Here is a 17,660-nt window from a genome sequence, read left to right on the forward strand (position 1 = left end):
TTCTGGTCTCAGAGGGGCCCCACCACATGGTCCGGGGCCGTATCCCTCTCGCCTTGCTTTCTCTTTATGGTCCTGCTCTTCTTGGCCCTGGACGCAGTCAACTTATCTTCCTTCTTTATTACTCTCTGCCCCCTGGGATGGGTGGATCGAGAGGGGTGGGATGTGGATGTGTGAATGAACTACTAGGGCTGCCCAGGTGCGGTCCCCCCCTCCGATCCCCTCCCCTCCCGTCCCGTGTACTTTTCTTGAAGAGCTTCTTCCGGCGTCCGGACAGGCTGAGCTGCTCATCCCCGCCGTCGCAGATGCAGGCCTCGCCGCCCTGTGCGTAGTACTTGGGCACCAGGTTGGAGAGGGCCCTGCCCCCGGGCCGTGCGGGGCCCTTGCACTTGTGCAGCTTCAGCTTCCCCGAGGCATCCTCCACGCACTGCCACTTCTGCAAGACACACCGGGGCCTCAGCCTTCCGGGCCTGGGCCAGCCTGCTCGGCCGCTTCTCCTGACTGGCGGCTGCCCCACCGTTCCCATCCACCCCGGAGACCTCCTCTAGCGGCCTTAGCTGGACACGGGCTCTGTGATTGGAACGAGCTGCTCTATCATGGATGGACACCTGTCCACCGTGGGAGGAGCACAGAAATGGTACCCAGGGTGATGCGCTGTGGCCGAGGGTGAGCCCGGTCACAGGGAGGCCCCTCTAAGCAAAGCTCCGGGGCCGGAGGGCATGGCTCGTGTGCAGGGAAGGGCCTTCCTGGAAGGTGCAGCATGAGACGGGCAGTGGCACTGGGGCTGGGGGGATGGGGGAGGGAGGGCAGTTGAGCAGGGCCGTGACTGCGTCCGCCGGCAGGTGAATGTCTGGGCTGGGCTGGGGTCCTGGAGGACTTAGAGCTGTAAGTCTGGGGGCCGTGGCTCGATGCCTCCGCTGCCAGTCTAGGCCCCCAACCCACCTCCCGTGCTCCCTTCCTTTGGGTTAAGCAGTGCGCTCAGATAATCTGTTCTGGAGATGCTGATACTTGCCCTGTCCCCTTCCTGGGACTGCCAGACCCTCAATCTGCAGGGAGAGAGGAGGGATGGGCTAGCAGGGGGATTCGACAACAATCCCAGGGGGACAAAGGGCCCCCTGGTCTCATCGGCTCATTTCTTGTAGCTCAGAACTGAAATCGGAACCACTTCTGGGATCTGCCCAGATCATCAGCTCCAGGAGGGCAGGGCTTTCTGTCCAGGGCGTCTGAGGCTGTTGCTGCCCCAGTGCCTGGAACCGTGCCCGGCTCCAGAGGCAGCATTGAATGCTGCTCCAATGTCACTCAAAGCTCTCGCTCAGTGGCATAGACAGGTACTTCCCAGACAAGATGCCCTCCAGAGCATGGGGAGGGGTTGGGGGTTGTGAACAAATGCTGGGCGGCTGGGGGCACAGCCATGAGGGCAGGCGGGTGCTAATTCTGAGTCTAGTGATAAGACAGAGCTGCCTGGATGCAGCCTGTGAGACCCACCCAGCTCATGCCCTGGTCTTGGCAGCCTTGGTCTATTAATGAGAAATGGAACGTGGAGGCCCTGGTTTTACTTATTCTTACTGATGACACAGGCATGCATCTTCAGGCCTGAGCCGCTGTGGATGAGCTCAAAGTCCCAGCTCACAGACTGAGGCAGGGAAGCACCTCCTGTCTGCCCTGCTTGCTTGTCGGCCCTCCTGCTTGGGTCCCTCTTTACAAGGCTCTGTCCCCACCCCTCTCCTCTCCAGCGCCCACCTTGGCCTCCCAGGCCTCTGAAAATCCTAGTTCAGACTCTCTGAAACATCAGTCACGGTTTCTGCTGCCTCTAAATACTATTTGGATTATAATTTCCTTAATATTTCTCTTGAAATCAATTCAAACATTTTTAAAACTTTAACTTATTTACTTAAAAAGGTAATTTCCTATTATTCCTATATAAGTGGAAAACCAGCCATAATGATGCTCGGGGAGAGTGAATACAATGGAAGTGGTTATTTAACTTTGTAAATATTGTGCAGAGGTTGGCTATGTCTTTGTTAAAGAGGGATCGGGCATGAGTCACAGCAGCTAAAGACACACGTGCACCCACAGTAGACTTTGCCTCTAATGTGAGCAGGACTGGAAGAACTTTCTGAGTGTCACCTGTACCACCTGGCATCACCCTGCGTCTCACACATCAGCAGGGGCACTGACCCCACTGGCTCCGCTGGTCTGAAGGCCTAGGAGCAGGCCTGGGTCATGGTTAGCCGGGGTGGCCCCTGGGAGGGAAGAAGGGAGGGGAGGGGTACCATCCCCAGCCCCAGGGCACCAGCCGAGCATCCTCACCTGCCCCAGCTGCTCACACGCGGTCTGGTACTCGGCCCGCTGACACAGGTCTTTCACACGCTGGTACTTGGGCAGGAAGTTCTCCTCTGGGGCATCCACCTTGTCACTGTCCCTCTTGTGGAGCAGTTTGCTGTGGGGCAGAGAGTGGAAGTGGGGCTGGCCACCCAGCCCTGGAGGAGTGCACGGCCCCGCTCAGCCCTGGTGTAGGGTCACCATGGAGGATGCAGGTCCAGCTGGGCCACATCTTCTGATTGTCAACAGACTTAAGAAATGGGGGTTTTCTACAAACAACAAATGCTGGAGAGGGTGTGGAGAAAAGAGAACCCTCTTGCACTACTGGTGGGAATGTAAACTGATACAGCCACTATGGAGAACAATATGGAGGTTCCTTAAAAAACTAAAAACAGAATTACAATACGACCCAGCAGTCCCACTACTGGGCATATACCCAGAGAAAACCACAATTCAAAAAGACACATGCACCCCAACATTCATTGCAGCACTATTTACAATAGCCAGGTCATGGAAGCAACCTAAATGCCCATCGACAGATGAATGGATAAAGAAGATGTGGTACATATATACAATGGAATATTACTCAGCCATAAAAAGGAACAAAATTGGGTCATTTGTAGAGACGTGGATGGATCTAGAGACTGTCATACAGAGTGAAGTAAGTTGAAGAAAAACTGGTATCGTATATTAACATATATATGTGGAACCTAGAAATATGGTACAGATGAACCGGTTTGCAGGGGAGAAATTGAGACACAGATGCAGAGAACAAACGTATGGACACCAAGGGGGGAAAGCGGCAGGGGTGTGTGTGTGATGAATTGGGAAATTGGGATTGACATGTATACACTGATATGTATAAAATGGATGACTAATAAGAACCTGCAGTATAAAAAAATAAATAAAATAAAATTCAAAAAAAGAAATAAAAGGAAATGGGGATTTTATAAAAATCCTCCCAAATTACATGAATTGGCAATAAGTTAAAAAGCATGTGAGACATTATACAGACAGGACAAAACGTGTCTGAAGGATACAGGTGGCCTCCAGATGCAAATTCTATGTCACCATAGGAAAAGCGAACGGGCTTCCCTGTGTACAGGAGGCTCTGGACACAAATTCTCAGCCCCTGGTGGAAGGTGTCATAATAGCAATGGGATCCCTCCTGCCCTCGACAGTGAGATTTTTAATATCATGGGTGCAGGTGGGGCTGCCAGGCGCTTCCTGGGACGGGGCAGAAGGGGGTTGCCCAGGTGCTGCTCAGCTCAAATGTCCTGGGGCGGCTCCTCCAGGCCCTGGCACTCACCCTCTCTCCACCAGGAAGGAGTCCCGCCAGACCCTCATCTTCTTTTTCAAGTGAAACCTGGGGGAAGAAAGCACACTTCTATCTTCTCATCAATGTGTGGGGCTCATGTGTCCCTCTGTCCTCCCAGAGGCAGGGGTGGTGCTCAGAGCCAGCCTTGATTCACAATCGGCACAGACCCAGGGGGCAGTTGGGGCAAGCGGGGGATTCTCACACCCCCCAGGGCAGAGCTGTATTTCCCCAGAGACTTGGGTCTGAAGGTACATGGGGCAGAAATGACCCAGGTCAAAGTTGCTCTAAGTCACACATAGTCGTGTGTGTGTGTGTCTCCGTGCCTCCCAGGAAGTCCAACAGTTCCCCAGTGCTGGAAGAGATCGCTTCCTCTTTAGTTCAGCACCAGATGCAACTTGTCCTGACTTCAGGTTAATTACATTGTGTTTTGGCAGGAATTTTTTTCCCTTTGATCCTCTGTAGTTGGATTTGTATAATTTAAGTATGCATTTCATGTAGTTTCACTCTATCATTTCCACTTCCCAGATGGGGCCTCAGGCTGAGAGAGGAAGCTTCCATCCTGCACCTGACTCCTGGGTGTCCTGGCTCCCAACCCAGTGCCCCTGGTCCCCAAAACATGCCCATTTTGTACTCTTACAGCTCATAACACCTTCTAGTCAGAGGGGGGAGGCTCAACAGAGGTGTCTCCTCCTACAGGACAATCAGATGTGGACAGTCAGTGTCCATCAGGGCTGGACCCGCTGAGCTGCAGGAGATACAAGCTGGAGGCTGCATCAATGCTGGGAGGCTAACTCAGTGGACAGTAGCACTGGTGGCCACTAGATGTCGCTGCTGCCACAGCAGTGACAGTGTCCTCCTCCTCTCCTGTCCCCGCCAGACTCAACTCACCTTCCCACCTAGTTTTTGCTCACCATCACTGTGCTTTTTTCTGCCTCCAGCACACCTAGGAATACGTTCCCATCATACCATCCGGCCTTAGAGCATGGCGATTAAGAGACTCTAGCTGTAGCCTAGAGGCTGAATGCCCGGAGTTGGGTCCAGACCTGCCAAGAGACCTCTGACAAGTCACTTGACTTCTCTGGATTCAATTTCCAAATTGCTAATATGGGATCATAATAATGCCTACCTCACTGCGTTACTGTGAAGATCAAAATGATAAAATCCCCTACAAAGCATAGCAAAGGCCTGGCATACAGTACGTGCTTAATTAGTGTTAACTGCTGTTGTTATTTTTTCAAGTTTTATACAATTTTAGCTCTGGAGGGTCCTCGACTGGTCACCGTGGCCATATTCCAGCTGGGAAGGTGGACTCTTAGAGAGGGGGCTTCCTTCTCTCCCCCGGCAGGTTAAGTGGTCAGGATGGGGGGCCCTAGAGCCCCCAGCTCCTGACCTTGGAAATAGCACCTCTCAGACCCACACGGCTCGGCCACGAGTTCATACAGTTCGGGATGCCCGGTACCCCCGCACCCACCCCGGCCCCTCACCGATTTGCCGGCCGCTCTGTGTCCAGCAGCTTGAGGATGGATTTCCCGTCCATGTCCGAGGGGATGTCCAGTCCTGCGATGTCGAGGATGGTGGGGGCCAGGTCAATGTTGAGGACAATGTGGGGATTCCTGAGGGAGGCATGGAGAGCAGGACTCAGTCACCTGGGCAGTGATGACCCAGCCTCCCTCGGGAGAGGGGCCTCCGGAGGGATGGAGATCGCCAGGGGCTGACGCCCTGAAGGTGGGAAAGCTGCCGTTGACCGTGTCACTCTCCTGCGCCTCAGCCCTCAAAGCTCCCCTCTGTGCCCCAATTCAGCTAAACCCCACCCCTAACCTTCTGTGCCCTCCACACCACCACAGGGGCTGCACTTCACAGGCCCCAGCTGGCTTCTGCTTGTCTGTTTCTTCTGCCAGGAATGCCGTCCTTGTGTCCCTCTGCCCGGAATGTTCTTCCTCCAGGCTCCAGGGAGCACTCTCACTCACCACCTTTAGTTCTTCCCTCAGCGATTACCAAGTGGCCCCAAGATCCCCACACTCTGGGGTTCAGACCCCCCTGTGATCCCCTCCCCTTGAAGGTGGGCCAAACCGCTAGAACATGGCAAAGGTGATGGGGATGTCAGACCAAGGTGATGTCATGTGACATACGACTCTGTCTTGTTAGCTGTCCCTCCCTCATTTCTTTGTCTCCCCCGGCTGGCTTTGAAGAAGAAAGCTGCCATAAATTCACCCCTAGCAAGGACGCCTGCTGAATACTCCGAGAGGCAGGCTGTGTGAGTTCAAGTCCTCTGTTTGCACTTGAACAGCCCCCGGAGTGGGGAAACAGGTCCTTCCCCAGTTGAGCCTCCAGATGAGACAGCAGCCCTGGCTGCTGCCTTGATTTCAGCCTAAGCAGAGGACCAACGTGAGCTACGCCTAGACTTCTGACCCACAGAGACTCTGAGATAAAGCACGTGTGTTGCTTTCAGTTGCTAAGTTTCTAGTAATTTGTTCCACAGCACAGATGACTGACTCAAGGCCCTTCCTGGGGACCCCATTTAGAACTGCACCCCTCCCCATGCTCGGCCCCTTCTTTGCTCTGTCTTGCTCCTGAAGCCTTGTCACCCTCGCATTTTACCATATATTTTACTCATTTATCTGGTTGATTGTCTATTGCCCAATTAGAACCTAATGGGAAGGCAGACGTTTTTGTCTGTCGTGTTCACTTCTCTATCTGTAGTACTGTTACACTTAGAGGACACAGTAGGTGCTCAGTAAGTGTTAGTTAAGTGAGTTTTGTTATTTACCGCTGCCATGCATCTGTCACTTCTCCTGTGTCCTGTTTCTATGTGGGGTGTTCCCGACATGGTGGTAAGTGACTTTCAGGCTGTGCCCGGCACAGGGCCTGCACCGGTTGGATGGATCATGGCCGCATGGACACATTCTCCATCAAGGTGGCACAGAGCCCTCCCTGCCCCTGTCTGGTTCCCTGGGGTTGGGGGGCAGGGCCTGGGGCCGAGGGTGTCGGATGTCTTTCACTTCCTCTCTCTCCCTAGCCCAGCACCTTGTGAACACTGGACAGGTAGTCAGGTGTGCTGGTTTCAGGGGAACCACTGACTGAAACCACCCGTCCTGGCCAGGCACGGTAGTGACCACTTGCATGAGTTACCTTACAGCAGGAGGTCCTGGTAAGGAATGCGAAACTGACAAGCTACCACCAATCAGAAGAATTCGGGAAAGGTCAAAAGGAGAGAGGAGACGCCAGTCCATATGTCCTACCAACCTCCCAGAATCCTTCTCGCTGGAATCTATCTTGGTTGAGCAATGTGCGGGCTACCAGGAAGGACCCTGAGTGACCCAGAAAGATAGGCCAGAGACAACCCAGAAACTAACCCCATTACCGTAAAACCCCAGACTGTGAGCCACGTGGCAGAGCAGTTCTCCTGGGGTCCCTGACCCTCCTGCTCTCCCCCGGGCTCCCCTTCCCAATAAATTCTCTTGCTTTGTCAGCACCTGTGTCTCCTCAGACAATTCACTTCTGAGTGTTAGACAAGAGGCCGCTCTTGGGTTCTGGAAGGGGTCCCTATTCCTGCGACACTGGGGTGGTCATGGGGGTGAGGCTGGGGAAGGTGGGTGAAGCTGCCTGGTGGAGGGGCTTGAAGCTAGCAAGAGGCGTGACCACGTAATCAGGCCGGAGGAGGGAGCTGGGAAAGTCCGTTGGGTGAGGGGACGCCAGGGTGAATGTTGGCAACTAGAAGCTGGATTGACCTGAGGTCGGCCATGGGTCCTGCTGCCCCCAGGCTGGGTGGGATGGACAGGACTGCGTTTCCCACCCAGCACCCACACCTTGCTTGGTGGCAATAGTTTCCAGTTCTGGAGGAATTACCTGGCCCCATTCAGATTCCACCACCCGATGTACTCAGCCTGGTCACACAAGGTTTTCTATTACCCTGGCTACAGTGACTGGCTCGGGGATGGACACGTGACCAGTCAGGACAGTAAGAGTCAGCCTCAGGGCTTCTGTTCAAACCACTTTTAGGCCATTTCCCAAGCTGAATGGCCTAAAAGTCTGGGGCTGTGGTGACCCTGCCACCATGAGAGAAAAGCTGGCCTGAGAATGAAGCCAATTCAGAGGATGCAGGACTGAGAGATGGAAAATGAGAGCTTCCTGTTGTCATTGTGTGACTGCTGGATCCCACCATACCTGAAGCCAGCACTAACCTTGGACTTTCCAGTTACTTTAGTGACTGCATTCCTCATATCTTATTTTATTTGCCTTGTTCATTTTGAGAGTCATTTCCGTTCACAACTCAAGGAGTCCTGGCTGTCAGCCCCACGTCTGACATTAGCACTCTCTTTCTCTGTGGTTTTGGGTCCTAAGAACCAGATCACAGACTCTGAGGCTGACCAATACAATAAAGGATGCTGGATTATAATTCTGTCCACCTTCGTTTTTCGAAAGCAAATAATCCCAGTGACTTTAATGGTCATATATATTCTTACCTAAAAAGGAAAAACATTTACAAATATCAAAGTCCCAGTTTTGAGACGAATTCCAGCTCCTTCCCCCCTGTGCCATGTGACCTCAGGCAACTTAACCTGTGCCTCTGTTTCCTTGCGTTTAAAACAGGGACAATACTAGCATCTACCTTATAGGGTTGTTGTCACGCGTAAGTGGATTACCTGGATATAAGTGCTTAGACCAAAGCCTGAAGAATAAGCACTCTATCAGCACAGCTATCATTATAATAGCTATTATTATAGGCGGGGACCCTGAAATCCAGACAGGCAGGGATTTGATGAGGTTGGCAGAGGAACAGTGATGAGGCTGGGCTAGAGCTCACACCGTCTGCCTTCTGGAATTTCCACCAAACATCCCAGGCGGTGGGAACATCTTGGTCCTAAGACGGCGCCATCAACGCCCTTGCGGGAGGAATTCTGAAGCAAGCCGAGTCAGTGCCTGTGTGTGTTCTCGGCTCAGATGGAAGTCAGACCCGATGAGCACCTGAACGTTGATTTATCTGCATTTCAAAACACGTTCGAGTTGGCCTCCATAACGTCTGGGCTGATCCGAGGACGCTGCTGCTATGATTCCTGGCCTTTCTACCTCTCCCTCCCCCAGACACGGCATTTCTGCTGCCAGAACATGTCATTTCAAAGGTTAACCCAAGGCCAATGCTGGCCAAGGGCCCACGTGGCTCTCGAGGAAGGATCGGGGAGGCTGCTTCCCTCAGCGCTGCGGCCAAGCTGGCCCAGCTGATCTCAGCGGATGACGCCGCCCAGGCCGAGGTGGCCGGGCTCCTCCCTGACAGCCTCCAGACGCAGAGACCGCTCAGGCCAGACAGAAGTCGAGGTGGCACCCCCATGCACTGGCGGTGACACATACACAGTCCAGGTCCCCGATTCCCTGGCACAGTGCCCACCACGGACAGTCTGTTTTCACAGGTGCTAACAGCTCCCGGCCTCTCCTTCCCCAGTAGAGGCATATGCAAACCTCCCCGGGTGGCATCACCACCGTTTCGCTCGGCACTGAGGTCCGCCTGCCTGAATCATGTGCCGCCCCCGGGGAGTGGCTCGGGGCTGCCCGCTGAGCTGCCGGCTGCTTGCCCATCTGGGTGCCAGCGGAGCCTGGAGGCCTCCCTGGGACTTTGGGGCGCTGGGGAGGGGTGGGTGATGCACTTACAGTGAGCCGGCCTCCACGTTGGGGCCCCTAACGTAGAACGGGACCCTGATGTCGAACTCGTAGGGCATGGACTTCCCTTTCACCAGGCCGAACTGGCCGATGTGGTAGCCGTGGTCGGCGGTGTACACGACATATGTGTTGTCCAGCTCACCCGTCTCCACCAGCATGTTGTAAATCTGAAACGCAGGCGGGGTGGTTAGGACATGCGGAGGGAAGGCGGGCAGTGCGCCCGGCCCACTGTCCCAAAACACGATGCTGTGCTGGGGTCTCAGGCCCCTGTCCCTCCCACTTCGGGTCTTCGCTCAACTGTCACCTCTCGGTGGGGCCCCTGCGGCTGACCCCATGCATCACCGTAGCCTCCCCACCTCCTGTCCCCCTTTCCTTGTCTTCCCAGCTCTTCTCACCTCCCTCTCTTCTACTTACTCGTGGACTGTGTCCCTGCATTAGAATGTACGTCCCATCAGGGCAGGGACTTCTGTCATTTTGTTCCCTGCTGTGTCCCATGTGTGCTGGCACTCAACAAATGCTGTTGGGTGAATGAGTGAATGAGTGAATGAATGAACGGCCTGGGGCAGGAGCCTGTGACCTACAACACTGCTGCCCAACAGAACTTTCTGCAATGCTGGCAATGTTGACATCTACGGCACCAGCCACACTTGGTTATTCAACACTTCAAACGTGGCCAGTGCACCTGAGAAACTAAATTTGAAATTTCATTGTATTTTACTGAATTTAAATAGTCATGGATGAAATTTAAGAAATATATCCATACAATGGAGTATTATTTAGCAATAATAATAATAAAAAATGAAGCACTGAACATGCTCCCACCTGGATGAACCTTGAAATCATCATACTGAGTGAAAAAAGCCAGATCCAAAAAACCACATACTGTAGGACTCCTCTTACATGAAATGTCCAGAATCCACACAGACACAAAGTAGAAGAGCCGTTGGCTAAGGCGAAGGGGTGAGTGGAGTTTGGGGTAATGGCTAGGGGCTGCGGGGTTTCTCTCGGGGGGTGATGAAACTTCTAAAGTCGACTGTGGTGATGATCGTACAACCCTGCAAACATATGAAAACCACTGAAACGTACACTTGAATTGGGTGAGCTATGTGAGCTATGGGGATGTGAATCCTATCCCCATAAAGCTGTTAAAAAATGTACGCAGCTGCAGGTGGCTACTACAGTGAACAGATCAGAGCTGGAATACAAGTCCCCTGAGGGCAGGGGTTTCGTCTGGATTGCTCAGAGCTGTTTCCCTGGCCTGGAACGGTGCCTTTTCCTTCTGCTTCTGTTTCCATTCCTCTCCAGCTGATGATGCTCGGAGGGGTGTGGGGGGAAGGGCAGGGAGGCCGCAGGCCTGGCGTGGCCGGGGGGGATGCTCAGGAGGAGGGCAGCCTACCGTCTCCATGGAGTCATCCACGGACAGGAGGGTCTGCAGGCGCTTCCTCTGCAGCATGTTGGTGAACTGCATGTGGATGGGCTTCATGGGCCCCGTGTAGCGCATGATCCAGTGCTTGTCGGGGTTGGGTGCATAGTTGTAGCTCGGGGTGCTGGCGGGCAGACAGGCACAGAGGTCAGGTCAGGCCAGGGGTGGGGGGGGTGCCTGGGCCCCGCCCCCAGGTCCCCCCACCCACGCCTCAGGGGAGCAGCCTCCCCGCGCTGGGGCTGCAGCTCAGGGTGAAACCGCCCCCATCTGGACGCCTGCGCGTCGGGGGCTCTGCCCCATGTTAGGTCAGCATCTCTCCACATGCGGGGGGCATGCATGTGGGAGGACTGGGGGGCACAGCCGTAGATAACCTGGAGCCCCAAAGGGAGAACGTCCCTCCCATTTAAGCCCGGTCAGCACGCCCATCACATCAAGGCCAAAGTCTCAGTCTGTGCTGGTCTCTCCTCAGCACCTCTCTAGAATCTGCTCGCCTCTCTTTTGAAAGAAGGAGAGGGCCTCCTGTGGGCACAGCACCCAGCTCTAATTTAATAGCACTGCATTTACTTTTCAGCTACCTTGGGTAGATGGCAAGTGACAGTTATCGTGGTTAATTAAGGCGTGACTACCGAATTTCCTTTTGCAAAAGATTTTGGTTAAAAAAAAAGGAAACTGGTTAAACATTAGGTTCATAATAGGCAAAACTGTGAGGATGGTGCCTGAATGTGTCCACTTGGGACACGCCACATTCTCTGACTTAGCTGTCACAGCTATTCTTCCCACGTGGTTTAATTTCCCATTTACAAAAGAGGAAACAGGGGGTCCGAGGAGTTCCGAGGCCTGCCCATGGTCTCACTGAGTGGGCGGCGGAGCCACTGGCCTCTGTGACTTCTGCTGTGGGGTCAGCTGTGATGCCTAATGATAAACGAACAAATCCATGGTAATCTTTGACCAGCCCCGACTGAGCACTGACCACGCGCTGGCCACACCCGGAAAGGTTTGCCTACATCACCTCATTTAATACTCAGAACAGTCCTAGGAGCTGGTGCTTTCCTTCTCCTTGTGTGAGAAATGGGGACACAGAGGCTTAGGAAGGGGACAGACTTGCCAAAGGCAGAGCTGGGGTTTGAGCGCCAGGAGTGGGAAACCCCACAAAGCACGGGTGTCCCTCGCACTGGGTCTGATGATGCTCGAGGGTCAGGTTCCCCTCAGGTCTTACCCACCCCCTCCCCAGGCAAAGCTGCAAAGAGAGGAAGTTTCCACTGCTTGAAGACAAAAAGCTTTTCGAGATGGCTCTTCAGGGGGCAAGGGCTGCCGGGCATGGGGGAGGGTACAAGGGCCCCAGACTCCCTTCCTTCATCAGGACCGCAGCCCCTCCCTCCCCGGGATAGAAGGAAGGACACTGCAGCTTGTGGTGCAGCCTGATAGTTATGGAGGCTGTTGCTATGTAGAGCGGGGGTGAGTCATAAGATTCCTTCTGGACTTTGCTTTGAGTTTCTGGCTGGTCTCCTGCCGCTAAATCCAAGCCAGGCTCCAGGCGTCCTTTGATTATGAGAAACGCCGCTCTCTCCTGTGGGCTGGCTTAGGGCCTGACCCTCGTGTAGAACATCCCAGGAGCAGGGCCACACCCCCTCGCTGCCCTCCCCCACCGAGGAGCTGGAGGGGTGCTGCTGGGCCAGGGGCTGCACAAAGAGATGCCCTCGGGGCTGTTGGGGGTTTGGGGAAATTTGCTCCCGTGGCCCCAGGGGCCCGGATTCAGGATGTAATTTTGAGCAATCATCCCTGAATCTCTTAGATTCTCTTGGGCTGGTGTCTGCCCTTGAGAACAGTGAGGGGTGAGTCTGTCAAGAGTCCGATTTCGGAGGCCCTTTCTCTGGAGACGTCTTTCGAGCAGGATCTGGAGGCCAGCAGGCTGCACAGCCTGGGGTCCTGCTTGGGGCCGAGGCTGGCTTGCTGGTCCCCTGCCTGAGGCCAGGCTCCCCCTGCTACCCCAGGATGGTGTCACATTTTCACATGAACCCAGATGCCTGCTGAACAAAGAGTTGAAACCCTCACCTCCGCAAGAATCCGAGGAATGTCTGCTCGTTCACCGGCCTGAAGGATAACATCCCCTCTTGGGCTGGGGGCCCTTCCGGCCCCTCCCGCTGTGTGTCTGGAGGCCGAGGGGCAGGAGCCCTGGCTCCCAGCCCCACCCCAAGGATGTGAGCTCGGGCTGGCTCCCAGGCGTGATAAAGGGAGAGGTCTGTGAACCCATTCAGATGCCACGCTTCAGAGGAAGCTCTGGGGGCTGTGGGTGCGTGTGCCTATGTGTCTTTTGTCTGTGTGTGTCTCTGTGTATGTTTGTGTGTCTGTGTATGTTTCCGTGCGTGCATGTCTGTATGCTTGTGTATCTTCATGTTTGTGTGTATCTGTGTTTGCATCTGTGTTTATCTTTATGTGCGTTTGTGTATCTGTGTGTGTGTATATGTGCTTGTATCTGCGTGTGTTTCTGTGTATGTCGGCATATCTGTGTATCTGTGTGTCCGTATATGTGCTCGTATGTATATGCCTGTGTTTGTATGTGCATTTGTGTCTATATATGTCTGTGTATCTGTGTATTTATTTGTATCTTTGTGTGTGTTTGTGTCTGAGTTCTGTGTGTCTGTTTGTGTGCATTTGTGTATCTGTGTAAATATCTGTATGTATCTATTTGTATCTTTGTGTATTTGTGTATCTGTGTGTGTGTTTGTGTGTGTCTGCGTGCATCTGTTTGCATCTTTGTGTGTGTACGGAGCTGGCTGGGGGGTGGATGGGGCCCTGGGCTGGTGGAGTGGGACCACATCGCAACGAGCAGCATTTTTCAGAACCCACAAGCCCAGCCCGAAAACACGGCACAAGGCCTGACGGGGTGAGAGTCTCTGACAGGAGTCTCGTGATGGAAAGATCTGGAATTCTGTCCCCTCCTCAGCTCCCCTGACTGTCATAATTAAACATCCCAGCTGCAGAACTTTCTGGTTTTGGGTTTTGTTTTGAAAATGATTATACCCCAGAGATAAGAGAGCCTTTCAAACACACCCCTAATAAGGCACAGGGGGTGCTCTGGGTAAGTAATGGCAGCAGGCGTTGCTCATGTTCAATTTCTATAATTTTCATTTCAAAGGGAAAATAAATGAGCAGCCAATGTCAAGCCATCTCATCATGAAACTCCAGGGCTGCTGGGGGGCAGGGTGCCAGCACCCCTTTTAGAGGAGACACTGCAGAAGCAAAGTGTACCTTCCCCCACTCCGCGGCCCCTCCCTTAGGGGGACCAAGTTGGCCACGTGCCCCCTCCCTCAAAGGTGGGCTGTGGGTGAGGGTGGGAGGCTGGCATCTCAGGCAGGAGGAGCGGACTGTGGTGGGGGGCAGCCACGGCAGATGTGCAGAGGGGCAGTGCTGCCATCTGCATCTGCGGAGAGGGGTGCTGCAGTCCCCGGAATGCAGTTCTCCACCATCTGTCAAATCCTGCTCCCCAAAGACCGGGGGATCAGCAGGTTAACACACTGCCTCATCCTCTCGGAGCCACTCTGGGCTGTCAGAAAGCAATCACGGCAAGGGGGTTGAGGAGGGCAGTGCATTCTGATTGTAATGAAAATTAAACGCCCGGAATATTCAGGCGGACTCCAAATCGCCCAGTCCTTGTCGCCCCAATGTCACAGCAAGGGCAGCTGAGTATCGCTGCTAAGCAGGAGGTGGTCTGAGGCAGAGAAAAGCAGAAGAACTTTCCAGAAAGATTTACTAGCCAGCTGGAGGGAGGAGGACTGGAGGGGTGGGCAGAGAGATGGGAGGCAGGAATGGGCGCCGTATTTGAATTCGAGCTCTGCCATTTACCACCTGGGTGACCTTAGGGGAGTTACCTCACCTCTCTGTGCCTCGGTTTTCCCATTGGTAAAATGGGAATACCAAGTGTGACGAGCAGCCTCCAAGAGAGCCCTCAATAGCTCCCACTTCCTGGTAATCACACACTTGTACCCCCTCCCATACTGTAGGAGCACTGGTCTGTGCAACCAATAGAATGTGGGAGAGATGGTGTGTCCCTTCGAGATTAGGTTATAAAAGACTGCATCAGCCCGATGGTGAGATCTGCTGGTTGAGCGGCAGCCGTGTGAGTGAGCCCCAGGCAAACCTCAGGTGGCAGCAGCCCCAGCTGACACCTTTTTCACAACCTCGGGAGACCCTGAGCTAGAACCTTCCAGATAGGCCACTCCCAGATTCCTGACTCACAGACACTGTGCAGTAAAATGCGTTGGTGTTTTAAGTTGCTCAGTTTCGGGGTAACTTATTACGCAGCAATAGATAACTGATACACCAAGGGTCATTGGGAATATTCAGGGATTCAGTGCAACATACAGGGCTTAGCACAGAGCCTGCCATGGAGTCAACAGCTTATAAAGGCTGTGAATATATTAGTAGTCTGATGAAGCTATGGACCCTTTCTCAAAAGTGTTTTAAAATGTGCAAAATAAAATACAGATTGCAAAGGAAAACTATTATACGGGTATACACCTGAAATGCTGTTCTATCCACAGACCTCTGTGGGTCCCAAGTTAAAAACTCTTGTTGCCTGCTTTGGGTTGTTATTACTGGATCTGTATCCCAGTTTCCTCAGAGATCAGCTGTGTGTCCCTGGCTTCTTTAAACCGGGAGGATTAGAGACAAGAGGCAGCCTTGTCTCTGTCATTACATCACTGTGACCGAGCCGGACCCTCCCACCTTCATGCCACCCAGCAACTCTGCAGGCAGCGCCCCGAAGCTTACATGTGCTGAGACGCATTGGGGAAGAGGCTTGAGTACTGGGGGGCCGAGTCCTCGGGGCCGTGAGGGGCTGCGTGGCTGATGACCATGAGAACGGGCCTGTGCGGGTACATCTTCTTGGATGTACGGAAGAAGCTCACGCTGTCGTTGGTGATCAGGTCCGTCAGGTAGTCCTGGGGGGTGGGGAGAGACAGGAGAAGGTGTGAGGAGCTGGGCATCCGTGCTGAGTGCCTGCCATGTGCCAGGCACCGTGCCAGGCATCGGGGACACAGCAGCGACCAAAATAGACAATCCCTCACAGAGCCGACGGTCTAGGGGCAAACAGACAATAAATAAGCAAATAAAACAGGGAATGTCAAATGATGGTACGCACTACAGGAAAAAAAAGCAGAGAAGGGGTTAGGGAGGATGGGAGAGGAATTACAATTTGTCATTCATTCGTGATAGATCTTAAAATAATAATAGCTAGCACTATTGAGTGCTTATGGCGCTCCAGGAATTGTTCTGTTTACATGTATTAGCTTGTTTAATTCTTTTTTTAAAAAAATTAATTAATTAATTAATTAATTTGGCTGCACCAGGTCTTGGTTGTGGTATGCAGGATCTTTAGTTGCCGCATGCAAACTCTTGGTTGCAGCATGTGGGATCCCAGTTCCCTGACCAGGGATCGAACCAGGGCCCCCTACATTTGGAGCGCAGAGTCTTAGCCACTGGACCACCAGGGAAATCCCTGTTTAATTCTTATATAGCTCTAGAATGTAGGTGTGATGATAAACCCTGTTTTCCAGAACAGGAAATGAAGACCCAGAGAAGTTAAGTGAATTGCCTAATGTCACACAGCTGATAAATGTTGCAGCCAGGCCTCCTGAGTGTTGGTCCCTAAGCCTGAAGTCTTTTCAAGGCTCCAGGGATACCATCATGCAGGGTGGATACATCCCTGCAATCCTGGAGGGTCTGTACTGGGGGCGGGAGCAGACAAGCATATAAACGAAGAGCCGAGATAGCGACAAGGTGTGACAGAAGAAGGAAATTAGACAAAATGTGACAAAGAGTAACTGGGAGCTGGGGTGGGAGGAATCCTTTAGCGGGGGCAATCAGGGAGGTCCTCTCTGAGGAGGTGACATTTGAGCTGAGACCTGAGTGATGAGGAGCTGGGCATGGGAAGCTCTATTGTTTTTTCACTGGAGTTCACCTTCAGCTGCTTGCTGGAACCTCAGGGGAGCTTTACTGATGGCTGGGCTCTCTTCCAGAGATTCTGGTTTCATTGGTCTGTGGTTCAGTCTGGGTACTGGACGTTTTAAAAGCTCACCAGGAGATTCCGATGTGCAGCCAGAAGTGAGAATCACTGATCTAGAGGAAGTGTTCCAGGCAGAGGGAACAGAAAATGCAAGGCCTCTGAGGCAGGAAGGAACTTGCCTTGTGTTTGAGGAATAGAAAGTGGGTGAACAATCATCAGGTTCAATGCCGGGACAATCAAAGGAGCAGCACAAACACAGGCGTGCAGTAGTGTCTCCAGAGAAGTGAGACCCACTTAGATACTGGGCAGGAGGAGAGAAGAGTGGGAGGAAAAGTGATGGACAGGAAACAAGCACTTTAAAAGCTCAGCTAAGAAGCTGAGATTTGCCTAAACTCTTCCTGAATTTGGTAAATCTTTAGCTGCTGATTTCTTTTGAAGGTAATGAGTTCTTAAAAATTTACCTTCTGCTTCTGCAGAAGTAGCTCTGTCCAAAATGATAACTTTCAAAAAGAGAAATTATTTTAGAGAAAAGAGAAAGGTGAAGAAGTGGCTACAGCTTCCACCCTGAAGTGAACTATACCAAATACATACATACTCCAGGTGTACCTGTGCCTCTAGAGGTACATGCCTCCAGGGGCATTCGTGCTCTATGCCTATGTGCACAAGGACAGTCACTGCATCACAGTGACCAGTTATGGGAAGATGATTAATGAACTTGCACTGCTTTCATACTGTGCAGCGCTGTGCAGACATTAAAAGGGCAGTAGGTCTGTAGTTACAGAGGTAGAAAGTTGTCCAAGATACACTGTTAAGGGAAAGAGCAAGCTACAGAGTCAAACTCTGGAAGATACTATTTTTTTTTTTTTTTTTTGTGGGAGAGAGTAGGAGGCAGGGTAGAGAGGAGAAACCAAACCCTTACCTTCATATGCTTTTGAGCACCAAGG

At 52.8% G+C, this 17,660-nt stretch overlaps 1 protein-coding gene across 3 annotated transcripts in view; it reads right to left on the reverse strand.

Annotated features, from left to right (window-relative positions):
- The window catches only part of SULF2 (sulfatase 2), a gene marked incomplete at both ends in the record, with an annotated part of 109,689 nt that overhangs the window by 21,685 nt on the left and 70,344 nt on the right, over positions 1–17,660 (reverse strand). For all 3 annotated transcript variants that reach the window (XM_079720325.1, XM_079720326.1, XM_079720327.1), the window contains 7 exons: positions 241–433; positions 2,308–2,437; positions 3,629–3,685; positions 5,122–5,250; positions 9,281–9,456; positions 10,686–10,836; positions 15,483–15,652. In XM_079720325.1, the coding sequence (XP_079576451.1) occupies positions 241–433; positions 2,308–2,437; positions 3,629–3,685; positions 5,122–5,250; positions 9,281–9,456; positions 10,686–10,836; positions 15,483–15,652 (1,006 nt within the window). The remainder of the gene's footprint in view (positions 1–240; positions 434–2,307; positions 2,438–3,628; positions 3,686–5,121; positions 5,251–9,280; positions 9,457–10,685; positions 10,837–15,482; positions 15,653–17,660) is intronic.

The sequence above is a fragment of the Hyperoodon ampullatus genome (genome assembly GCF_949752795.1).
Source record: "Hyperoodon ampullatus genome assembly, chromosome: 14".
Lineage (NCBI taxonomy): Eukaryota > Metazoa > Chordata > Mammalia > Artiodactyla > Ziphiidae > Hyperoodon > Hyperoodon ampullatus.